General features: G+C 37.1%; 1 protein-coding gene across 3 annotated transcripts in view; it reads left to right on the top strand.

The window, feature by feature from the left end:
• Positions 1 to 12,608, top strand: part of ARHGEF10 (Rho guanine nucleotide exchange factor 10) — a gene marked incomplete at both ends in the record, with an annotated part of 95,639 nt that overhangs the window by 32,585 nt on the left and 50,446 nt on the right. For all 3 annotated transcript variants that reach the window (XM_079550698.1, XM_079550697.1, XM_079550696.1), the window contains 7 exons: positions 755 to 832; positions 1,084 to 1,263; positions 2,544 to 2,660; positions 4,212 to 4,304; positions 5,555 to 5,725; positions 7,552 to 7,697; positions 9,922 to 10,097. In XM_079550698.1, the coding sequence (XP_079406824.1) occupies positions 755 to 832; positions 1,084 to 1,263; positions 2,544 to 2,660; positions 4,212 to 4,304; positions 5,555 to 5,725; positions 7,552 to 7,697; positions 9,922 to 10,097 (961 nt within the window). The remainder of the gene's footprint in view (positions 1 to 754; positions 833 to 1,083; positions 1,264 to 2,543; positions 2,661 to 4,211; positions 4,305 to 5,554; positions 5,726 to 7,551; positions 7,698 to 9,921; positions 10,098 to 12,608) is intronic.

The raw sequence follows: 12,608 nt of genomic DNA, 5'->3' as shown, positions 1-12,608 counted from the left end.
CTGAATGGAAAATGGAAATGCAAAATCCTCTGGGGTATGTAGTTGTTCTTCTCTTCTGAGAACCAGGTACCCAGAAAATTGGCAGTCCACAGAACTGGAGCATTTAACTCTTGAACTCCCAGTGCTCTACATGATGTTGTGATATGGGATACCTATAAGAAAAATCGTAAAACCATGACAGCATGGTAATATTGCCACCTTCTACCCCTTGAGCCCAAATCCTGACTTAGATACTTTACTTTCCTTTGGCCTTGCCTTAAGAAAGCGATTAATTTTTGCTTATTTGTCCCACAAATCAGTCCTATAAATGTTATATAATATTAAAAAAAAAAAAAAAAAAAAAAAAGAAGCAAGTAGAAAGAAGGAATTCTGCTTGAAGACTGATTTTGAACACCATTAACTTGTTTTATTGTGGTTATTTACTGAAATAGCCAATATCTTCTGTAGCTGTTGCTGTCTATATCTAAATTCATATATCTACAATTAAATTGTATTAGAACTAAAGCTTGGAATTTGAACAGTAAACAAAGACTACATAGGCTTGCAGTAACTGTTATTGTCCTAATAATAATTTTAGAGTAATGATAAATTTAATGACTCTTGAAGAAGTAGAGTAAACTAGAAGTAGTTTATTTTATGGCAGTGCCGGAATTGCTTTGTGTTTTTTTGCTTGTTATTTATGTGAAAATTTGATGATGAATATTCCTTGTTACAATGAATACGTTTACCTGAGAAAGCTGTTTTTCCTCAACAGGTTGTGAGAAGATATATTTTGGGCTCTGTAGTTGATAGTGAAAAGAATTATGTGGATGCTCTGAAAAGAATCTTGGAGGTACGTTGTTAACTTCGGCATTTTATGATTTGAGATATGAAAATTAATTGAATAATTGAAATAATTGAAATTTGAAATTAATCCTTAATGAATCTGTAGTGTGACTCTCAGACTTTCCTACAGATTCTTTATGCCAAACATTTCGAGAGATTTTATTTGTGTATACTGTTACATAAATTGTTATTGTTTCTTCTGTGTATAGGAGACCCCATTTTTAGGTGGTTTTAATCTATGTCTTTTTTTTTCCACAGCAATATGAGAAGCCCCTTTCAGAAATGGAACCAAAATTACTGAGTGAAAGAAAACTCAAAATGGTCTTCTATAGAATTAAAGAAATTCTTCAATGCCATTCAATGTTTCAAATAGCCCTGGCGAGTCGTGTGTCTGAGTGGGATTCTGTTGAAATGATTGGCGATGTCTTTGTTGCTTCAGTAAGCAAATACATCTGAACAGATAATCTATTTTTAGTTTAGAATTGTTATTCAATCGTATCTTTCTGTCTAATTTGACCATTTTATTCCCATGGTCTTCAGTGCCTGCGGCAACTGTCAGAATGTGTGTGTACCATTCTGGTAAGGAGCATGTGTCTTCAGCTAGCTTAGCAGATGAGAAGATTGTGGCTAAAATTTTCAGGCTTTGATGAAGCTTTGAGATGCTTAACTAAATAGTTTCTTTTTCAGAGTAGAGTGATTCAAAAACCTACCAAAATTAGTGAGATTGAAACTCTTTATCTCTTAAAAAACACCTACGTACATTGGACTTAGAATATTTGTTGAGAAAACAAAGAAGAAAAAAAAATCACAGTAGGTAACGTCCTGAATTCCTCAGTCTGAACTGAGCCTGGAGCACTGATGAAGAATATTTATAAAACACTTAATGGAAGTCCATCCAGTGGAGGACTGTTTGAATTAGAGGAAACAAAATGTTCTCTCAATTGGTAGAAAGATTTTATTTCTGTAAGTGTGTGATTGAAAAGGCTACCTACCTTGCTGATTTGAGTATTTTGCTTTGTTGCCTCCCAGCTGATGGGTATTACAGCTTTTTCCTTTCATCCAAAAGAGAGCTGGGATCTGTGTTTTTGAGTGCTTTGACCCCACTTTAATAAAAAAGGAATGTTTACTAAAGATTTTCTTTTTAAATCTGATCTGTCTTGTTTTGACTGGAGCAAGTTGGGGCGTATTAATTAGACCAGCTCTGCAAAAGAGAGGGATAATCTTTACTAAGTAAGCAATAGGCAGTGATCTTTCCCTTCATGTGGCAGTTTGCAAGCTGCAACATCTGCTTTCTTGATAAATGCCAGCTGAAGATGGGGCATTAATATGACTGGGACTTCACTTGTTCATCAAATCAGGAAGGTAGGCAGCAGTGCATTACTGCTGTAGATCATGGGATCCCACCAGCTGCTTTGACTCTCACTTGGAGGCCTCTTCATTACTCAGTCCTCGTGCCCTACTATTGTAGCCAAGATGATGCTATTTCTGTAAATTTACATTTTTGTAATTCACAGCTGCTACATCGTTAGATCTCCAGCCTGTGTTTTGTGGAAAAGTTATTTTAGGCATCATCAGTATTTCTGTAGATGCAGCACTAAGCCAAGCAAAAGCCTTCAGCACCTAACAAAATGAGTCCTTAATCTGTCAGGGCTCTAAATAATAATGCTTTCAGATGTCTTTTGGGCTTATACATAAGTTTTACCTGCTTTTGTCTTTAGTTTTCGAAGTCGATGGTATTGGATGCGTACAGTGAATACGTAAACAACTTCAGTACAGCTGTGGGGATTCTGAAGAAAACATGTGCCACCAAACCTGCCTTTCTAGATTTCTTGAAGGTGAGTTATTATTTCACTACTGTATTTTCAGGATGATAACGTGATTTTAGATCTTGCTTGTATGTTGAAGAGCAGAGTGTTTTTGTTTTTGCTCAGTTTACTGGCTGGTGTTTGTATGACTATACTTGAGAAAAGACTGGAATTCTTTCATGCCAGATGACCTTCAAAGAATAGTTCACCATTTGAATCCTCTTATTTGGGATTTATTTTATATTTGACCTCCTTATTGCGTTGTGCAGAGTCATACAACTATACTTATGTTCCAGATTAAATTCCTATTATTTTGAATTTATTTTTTATTTTTTTTGCAATCTGCTGGGGTGAAATTGAAAGTATTTGTACAGAATGCTTATTACCCTGATGCTTCCAGTAATATTTATTGAAAGCCTGCCACATGCAACAGAACTGCTGGGAAGTCTTAGGGATGATACCCTATAGAGGATAGGCAGAATCCACTGCAAGGCTTTTAGGCTATCAGTTCCAGCAGTGGCGTAACTACCTCGTGTCACTCCTTGTCAGTACCAGCATTGATAGTACTCAGAGCTGGTCTCACAGCTGAGCTCTGAGAACACAATAAATTTCTATACTTTCTTCTTTTACTTCTGCCCACCTACAGCTAACAGACTGTGAGCCAGAATCTTCTCTGCTGCTGGCTGGACAAAAAAAAAAAAAAAAAAAAAAAAAACATGTATGTGCCTTGGAAATAAATAGGGAAAAAAAGAATTGCTGTGAGGCTGATAATAAAAATAGAAAATAAATAGGAAATGGAGCATTATACCCATTTAATTTTATTTGGTTTTTGTACTGTAATGGTTCTTCTACTCTTCTTGGGTTGGGTCACCTGTGATTCTAATCAGAATATTTCCAAATGTTGGAGTGAGTTATACATACAGGGTTTCTGCGTATGTAAATGATTGGTTTTTTGTTTTTATCTACTAGTCCTGATAATCGAAATGACAAATTCTTATATATTTCTTTCCAAACAGAAATCAATGCTGTTTTCCTTAGTTTCTTTTAATAAAGAAAATGAAAGTCTCTTTTTGTTTCTGTAGTACTGAGGTGATTATATTTTCTTTAGATTTTCTCTTAAAAAAACACGTTGCTTGTTACAGCTCTCTGGTCTCAGTCCCAAGAAACAGTCCAACAGCAGTAAATTAGACTATAAATCAACACATCACTTAGGAATTTTAGATTTAAGACCCTGAACAAGTACATTCGCTTTATTGTCCTTGATGTTAAGCAGACATTTCATGGTGCTGGTTATGTGAGAAGCATGAAGGTGCTCTAACAGTGTATATATATATGTGCTGCCTTGCTGGTGGGGCTCCATCCCAGCTGTACTTTTTTAGGGAGTAGATCTCAGTTGAGTGACCATGCCGTCATTTTAATAATGATTTTTTTTTAATATATTTTTTTTAAATGAAAATGAGAATATTTGCAGTACTGCTGTAATGAATGGTAATTATGTTGAAGAACTTTCAGAACATTTTCCTTTCATTCTGTGCCTGATGGAAATACAGAAGTAAACAGTGTGATATTCTTGCATTGCAGCAGTGCCAGGAGTCAAGCCCTGATCGGATTACACTGTATGGTTTAATGATGAAACCTATCCAGCGCTTCCCACAGTTCATTCTGCTATTGCAGGTAAAGAATATTTACCAAATAGATTTACCCAAGAATGTTCTCATTGTGTTCTCATGTGGCTTGCCTGTGGGCTTTCTGGGTAGCTGTCTTCTGCTGGAGAGGAGCATGCTGCAGTAGGAGTTACCACTGGATCATGAGGAAATAACAGGGAAGAGAACTTCAGTGCACCATAATGTACTGATCTCTTTGTCTGATTGCACATACTGCAGGAAAATCTCAGTAAATTTGATATACTCTAGGCTGCTAGGCTTATTAAGCTAGATGTAGCTTGTAAGTCCCTTCACATGAAAGCTGTAATTGGAAAGTGCTACTTGTTCATAGCAGTTTAAAATACTAGTAGCAATGGTGTGGTATTACTTTTTGCTTAAGCAAAATGCCAGACAGAATTCCTTGCTTCAGACCAGCTTAGTAATCTTCCAGCCCATGACAGGTTTACACAGTGAGTGCGAAGTTTGCAGTGTCACACAGGGCAGGCTTTGGGATGAAGGTCCAGGAATTACTGGTGAGATTCAGAGGTAGTTGTGGTGGGAGCATGAGGTTAGGTAGCCGTGGCAAATGTTTTTAAGGTAGCAGAAGAGATGGAGTTTACAATAGTAGGAAGTTGTAGTGAATACGTGGTGACTTTTCAGTGCTGTGTGAAAGGAGCATTGCTCCAATGTATGCCTACAGAAGGGAAGGTTTCTCTAGAAGCTGTTGTGACTTCTGTGGAATAAGTGTGGTCTGCTACTTTGGGATGAGCAAGCTTGTCAATATACTAGTGAGGAATAATGACAATAATAAAGGGAATATAGCACAGATATTATTGATATTTATAATAATATATATTATATAATTTGTAAAAATATTATAGTAGAAAGTATCAGAAAAGTTTAATTTTAAATAATTGCTTATACACCTACTTATTTTAATACTGATTTTCAAATTACTAAATATTACGTGCAACTTGTGTTTATTTGCTTACTTTTGCATTTGATGTTTTTACGTTTATTTTCAGGTTACTTCTCACTACTTTCTCTATAAATAAAGAGATGTATGCAACTCCATTCAGTATCTTTTAGAAACTATTAAAATATTTTGGAAAATAGCTAAAGCACTGTCTGAATATTCATTAGATATTTATTGGTTTTATTCTTTAAAGAATGTGGCGTTAACTTAACATACAATTCCATTGGACATCCTCTAGCCTTTCAGACTTGAGTTTGAAGTTGAACCTGTTTTGTTTGTCTGTTTGTTTTATCATTACTCCTCAGGATATGTTGAAGAACACAAATAAAGGACATCCTGACAGATTACCCCTGCAGATGGCTCTTACAGAACTTGAAACACTAGCAGAAAAGCTGAATGAAAGAAAAAGGGATGCAGATCAGCGCTGTGAAATAAAACAAATAGCAAAAGCAATGAACGAACGTTACCTGAACAAGGTTAGGAAATGTATTTGAAATGTGTGGTGAAAGACTTAATGTTGTTGTTAGTTTCTGGCCTTGAATAATCTTTAGAACGGACGCTGAAAGGATGACTGTGGGCTTTTTTGTGGTGCTTAATACTGTGGGGTTCTAGGGGTAGATGTGAGATGTAGGTAATCTCCAGGATTGAATGGGTCTGCTGGTTCTAATCATTGTGTGCTTAGGGGGGGGAGGGGAGAAGGAGAGGGGAAAATAGATGCTGAAATAACAGCAATATAGGATAATAAAGTTTCTTGTTTCTGCAGTAAGTTTTCATGCAGATCTTCTGCATGAGAAAATTCAACTTTGAATTTATCCTAGAACTACGGAGTTACTCCTGTTTAAAGGAAGGAGCCAGTTCCTCATACAGCAGTGCTTCCAACAATGGAGCAGTTCTGGGTGTGTTATGGAACATGTTCATTATCTTCCTTGTTTTAAGGAACATCACAGGCTGTTTCATTCACACACCTGGATCATACAATAGAATAATCTTTAAAGAACCATAGAAGGTATTTGGTGGGAGGGGAGGAGCAGTTTTCTTTGAGATTGTTAGTGGATATCTGTATTGTGAAAACATGTGTGCTTATTTGCACTGTAACTGCTTCTGTCTTTCCTATTGCTCTAATTATTGCTTTAATGAAGTTACAGATAATTGTGCTGTGGACTTACTCTGGGTTGGAATAATGAGGATGTGCTAAAACCATGCAAGGAGTATTTCTGTTTGTGATTCATAGTCTTGTAGTTTTAAGGAGAGAAAGCAGTCAAATGGAATATGCTTGTCTTAACATATTTATCAAAAAATGAGAGACTGAATTTATTATCATATTGGAAGCATATTTCCATTCTATGTGTGTTGCGGGATGGATTTTGTGATTTTACTTTCTTTTCTAGATCTTTACACTCCTGCTTTTTGAATTAGCTACTAATTATCATGTACAAGTGATTGAAGGATTTAAAGTTATAGAATATGCCCTTTAAGATGTGGCCAGATTTCTTTTATCCAATGATCTTAACTGTACAGTGTTAAATTCTGTACGGAGAGGACACTGAGATATGTCTTGTGACCTAATATTTGCTTATACAAATTTGGAACAGTGCCAGATGGTGAAACAAGCAGGAAAGGATGTGGATAGATAGGAGGCGAGTGAGTTACAGGCCATTTCATTCTCTTGGCTGCTGCAGAGATGTCTTTGACCTGTGAGGAACTGGTTCATTCTTGCACACATTGTTGAGCCTTAGCGCTTGAAAGAAAATTGCAGGAACAATTCACATGTCGTGCATCTTTTGTACATGTCATAGTCTTGGCAGTCTGTGGAAATATGTCAGCTGCACTCCTTAGCTGACTTTGAGAGCCAGTGGAGACAGAGAAGGTAAAAGCACTCTTTATCCACTCACTCCTGTGGGAAATGTCCCTTTGGGATGCCTGGAACCGTGCATAGCATTTAAATGCACTGTGAAAGAAGAAATGAGGGAGGGAAACAACAGGAGCTGTGGAAGCTATGATTTTTTTCTCACTAGACTCCTTTACCAGTATGGAAGACTTTCAGAGGGAATTGCATGTTCCTTATAAAGACTGCAGACCCCTGCAGGCCATACTTCTGGGGGCATATGTCACTGCTGCTGTAAACTTATCTGTAAACGAAAATTAAATCAGTAAAAAAGCATAATTTATTTGGCAAACCCACCTGGGAGCATTTATATTACTATGGCAAATGGTTGTATTTTCTTTTATCTATTTTGCTCTGGATGTTAGGTATTCTGTATAATATGTATAATATGGAAAATTGATTGTTTTTAAAACCTAGCTACTCAGCAGTGGAAACAGGTACCTCATACGGACTGATGATATGGTGGAAACAGTTTACAATGACAAGGGAGAAATTATCAAAACCAAAGAGCGACGACTTTTCATGTTAAACGATGTGCTGATGTGCGCAACTGTCAACGTGCGGTAAGACTTCTTCCCTATGTTTTAAATGGCCACCAAAGCTTAAGCTGGAAAAAAATGACAGTGAAAAAGCTTTTTTGTTTTTGCTATGGCTGATGATTTCTCTTACTTGTCATAATGAATAGACAGCTAGGTTTCATATCTATCTATCTATCTATATAAAATAAGTTGGAAATTACAAGTAAAGGTGTTCTATGCTGATAATCACTCGTGCATTAGTGTTTAGTGGAGTGGAGGCATGCTGCAGCAGGATTTTTTTTTTTTTTCTCTCTTACTCCTTAAATTCACACTGCCACACATCTGTAACTTGACAGAATTTCCAAATTAAAACAAAACAAGAACCAAAGCTAATGCGTGTAGCCAGAAAAAAAAAGCTGGAACTTGCTAAAGAAATTCCAGCTGAGGAAAGGTTTTTATCTCTGAGGCCAAACATTGAAGGTTGAAAGCTGAGGTACTTTGAAGAAGGCATTTTTCCATCATGCCTTCTGTTTTAGTTGGCAGTAGCTATTACTGTTACTATACCACTGTGCAGCCAAGGTCATACTCACATTCCAGTCTTGCTTGTATTGTAAAAAGCTTTACGTGTTGGTAAATTCTGACAGAGAAGTTGCAGGCTGAATCTTAAGCTTTTCTTAAGGATAATATGAGTTGATATCTTAGTTCATTAGTGAAGTGTGAATGCAGTACATATTTTTACATTTCTGTGAATGCTTGGTCTTATGTCAGTGAGCAAGAAGTACCTTCTAATGACTGTGCTTCAGAAAATGCACAAGCATTTTAGGGACTGAAGGAGATGTCTACCTAATTTCATGTATTACACCAGTATCCAGTCCAGAATTTTTGGTCCAAAGAAAAGCACGTTATTGAATGTACCTTTTGATTTTGTGGAGCATCAGTCATTTTCAAACTCCCTGATGTGTGCATGCCTACAGATCCACCCCTGGAGATTTAGGCTTCTTCAGAAACTTTACACATGCTGGTGGAATCAGCTCAATTTTCTTGACCACTTTTTGTCAGTCTTTACAGAAATAGTCAGATATCCCAGGAGCCTGGGGACCATTGGTTCCAAACTATAGCTGGCAAGAGACATATTTACACAGAGTTCATGACCCTCTGTAGGACCTTCTTCATATGTAATCTAGATAACTGGCTTGAACTGGAGACCTAACTTTTAAGAAGCAGGAGTTGGACGAGATGGATACTATTACTAGCAGCTAAACAGCTGTGTGCTGCTGTTCTTTTCTTTCTTTTGAACTAGATCTGGAGCTCATAAATATTTGTTTAATTTCTGGCACTTGATTTTTTTTCTGTTCATATGTGCCTCTTCAACGAAACAAAAGCGTGACTGTGTTGTGAATAGGTAGTTGACTAGCCGAACCTTGGGATTCAGATACTGTTCCAAGTAAATACACTAAGCTGATTTCTGCCAAGCTTTTAACTTGTAGATTTTAGCCATCTCAGCCAAAATTTTTGTTTCCTTTAGCCTCTTTTGTACTTGATAGTAGATGTTTGCTACGTGTGATTGAATGTGTGAATAAAGGAATGAAAAGAATGAAAGAAACAAATGAAAAATAGCATTAATACCATTTCTATTTCTAGTGAACTCCCCAAGCATGCTGTTTCCTCTGAAATGCCTGTTGTGATATACACTTCTGTTAACAGCAGCTCCTATGTAGATGGCTCTCAGAAACCACAGCAATTGCAAAAAGTCTTCTGCAAAGAGCATCCTGTCCTGTAGGGCTCAGCTGAAATGTTGGCTGGGCAGCCTTTGGGAGGTTGCCTTGACCTGCCTCCTCCCAGTGGTCACTTGAAGGTCCCACCATCCAGACTTTTATATGCAGCAGTTACTACTTTTTGGCACTGCTGAGGGTATTGTCCTGAAAGACAGAAGAATCAGGAAGAGGTAGAATGACAGTATTGTCCAAGCACTTAAGGTGTTCAAGTGCATGTTGATCTTAAAAATGGTAATTGATGTTTTGTTATAGAAGTAACAGAATGGAGGATCTGTTTGTGGTAGTCCTGTGTTGCCTGTAAATAAGTTTATTTGCACCTGCACAGCTGATCTTTGCGCTCACAGCAGAAGTTAGTCACAGAAGTCATCCTGAGGCGTGTATTTATTTAAAGTTGTGCACAGAACTCAGGCTGATAAATGGCAGATTTAAAGGTTAACAAATGGGATGCTATAAAACACAGTGACTTGACACTGAATGATTTATGTATCTTCCAGCACTTCCTATGAAAGCAGCGGCACTGTGACAACTGGCCAGAGGTATTTATTAAAATGGAGCGTACCACTGGGACAAGTGGAAGTTATAGAGTATGGGAGCAGTGAGGGCCAAGGAGAGAACTGCAGGTTTCCACCCCAGCACTCTGCTGAAAATGTTATTGTGAACTCTAAGCCAAGTAAGTGACAGCTGTTCTATGCTTATAATTTTTTTTGTTAAAATCTATATTTCAATTGTGATGGACTACAAAATGGAATACTGAACATGTGGTGCATGAATTGCTCTGTAACATGACAATAATACAACCTCTTTCTTAGTAAATCAGGAGTGATAGACAATCTCTTGCCTTGCAAAATGAATTACTTATATTTGTCCTATTTCAGGGTTTTATGCATGAATGCATAAACAGTTCTAGAGTTTTAAGCCACGAATGTGTATGTACATGAAAAAAGGTTTGCTTTGGTGTGGTTTGCTCTCCCGTGGTTGTGCAAATGTTCTCATTCCATAGTTAAAACAAGGATTTTTTTTTTCTGTGAAGATGGCAAGCCACCCTGTTGCTGTGGAAGAAGAGCCTGAATACAATTGTTACTGGAGGGCAGAAGTTATTTCTGTGAAGTGGGTAGTATCCTCCAAACGCAGTATCAAGTTCTTCAGGGGAAAAACAAACAAACAAACAAAAAAACACTTAATGTTAACTTTAATTAATATTTTTGAAACTATCTTCCAGTAGGTAACTTTTTCCCAGCCTCTCTCCAAAATTGACTTCTGGCTCTGAAGTTTGCAAACTCTTTATGTGCTCATTAATCCCTTCTATAAGCTTGCCAACTACCCTCGAGAGATATGAGTTTCAAAAGTTTACTCAGTAGCTTGCCTTTTATGTGTAAAGAATTATTTTTATATATTTTGTCTAAATATCGTGTTTGTAAGCATGTCTAATATATCTAGATAGTGATCCCTGTTAATGGATTGTAATTTAAATTGCTTTCAGTGCTGGCTTGGGCAATTTTTACACTGCATTTATTTATATTGTGCTCTTTGCCTCATGAATTTTCTCACAGTTATCTTTTAGAACCATCTTAGGGACAGCTGCAGCATTTAATACCCTCCTTATTTTTAGTGGCAGTTAGTGTTGAGCCTTCTGGCTCCTCCCTCCGCAAGTAGCCTCACACTTTTATGGGTACTTGTGTCTCATTTTCAAGGATGTCTTTATTCTTGTAACTCCTTTAAAACATCAAGGGGCTGCTTAAATAATGAGATGAGAACTCTTATTATTTATCACCTGCTGTATGCATGACACCAAGAATAAAGTGCATAAGGGGAGCGTATTAATTAGAATCAGAGTTTCTCTTGTAGGAGCATGTAGGTGGAACAGTTGTGCAACTTTGTGCAGCAGCTTCATTGCTGAATATACCAAGTCTTTCCCAGTCAGCAATATCAGATGGGAAAGTAGGAGATGAGGGGAGAAAAAAAGAAAATCCTTTATCCAAACCATCCTATAGAACCTGCTTGAATTTCATGGTATGTGGTGACATCACAAATAAATGACTTAGCACATCATGTGTTGTCTCAAACGTTAGCTTAAACGGTGCTCAATAGGTAAAAAGTGAGCAGAACTGACTGTTCTCTTACTAAGCTCTGATCATGTAATTAATTCAGTCTTCTAATAGAAAGGATCAAAAGGTAAAAATTAAAAAGCATAGAAAGGATACTAATTATAGAAATGAATACATCTTCCCCCAATTTTGATCAAACATTTATCCCAAATGATCCAACTAAATCAAAGGTGATCACTCATGAAAGGGGGAAGAATGTAGTTTTGCTTTTCACCTGTGGTACTGTCAGCACTAGCTGTTACTCCAAATGCAGACTTGCCTGAATTGGCCTGCATAGACAAGTTTGAAGAGACACTTAATTGTGTTAGTTATTCTGTAGCAGTGTCCTCTTAGTTCTAGCTTTCTTGGCTTCTAAAGATTAAAGAAGCTGAGAAAATAGTCGTCCTGTAGAGAGAAAGGACTGTTTAGACTGTGTAATTGTTCTTTGTTGCTTATTTGTGCTTATCAAAATAGCCAGAAATTTCACTGATAGTGCAGCACAACAAAGACAAAGATGATGTCATCTTCAAATAAAAAAAAAAAGCTTTACCACAAATGACAAAGCATTAAATATGACCTAATCGCCATAAAGTTGTGTTTCCTTCTGCTGTTGACCTATATCAAGATACTGCTGTGGCCTCATACAGTGTGGTTGTACTCTATCTGTTATCAAGACAGCTTAAATATCTAATGGTCAGTAGCACTTTGGGATGCTACAGGCAAAATCCTGGGTTCCCATGAGATAGAATCTTGCAGAGCTGTGATTTCAGCTCTTGTTTCCAGTTTTTGCGAACTGGAGAGATGCAGAGTAGTGATGATTCTGTGTAAAAGCATTAAATAATGAGGAGACATCTCTTCTATTTCTGGAGAACTGAGAAAGGAACACTTTTATCCGCAGTATTCTAGGTTACATGCGGGTAAGGTTGAGACTCTCATGTTATTGCTGTGATCAGCAGGGATTCTTGATAGTTTTTGGTTGTGTGCTTGTGAGGATTACTGGTCTTATTGTGGCATGTTTTTCTCCACCAAAATTCTTGCTATGAGAAAGCAACTACCGTAAGTTATCTCACTGTTCTTGGTTAAATGCAATTGGCACC

This window comes from Tetrao urogallus, assembly GCF_951394365.1.
Source record: "Tetrao urogallus genome assembly, chromosome: 2".
NCBI lineage: Eukaryota > Metazoa > Chordata > Aves > Galliformes > Phasianidae > Tetrao > Tetrao urogallus.
The sequence above is the reverse complement of the archived record's forward strand: the minus strand, read 5'-3'. Positions and strand labels throughout refer to the sequence as shown.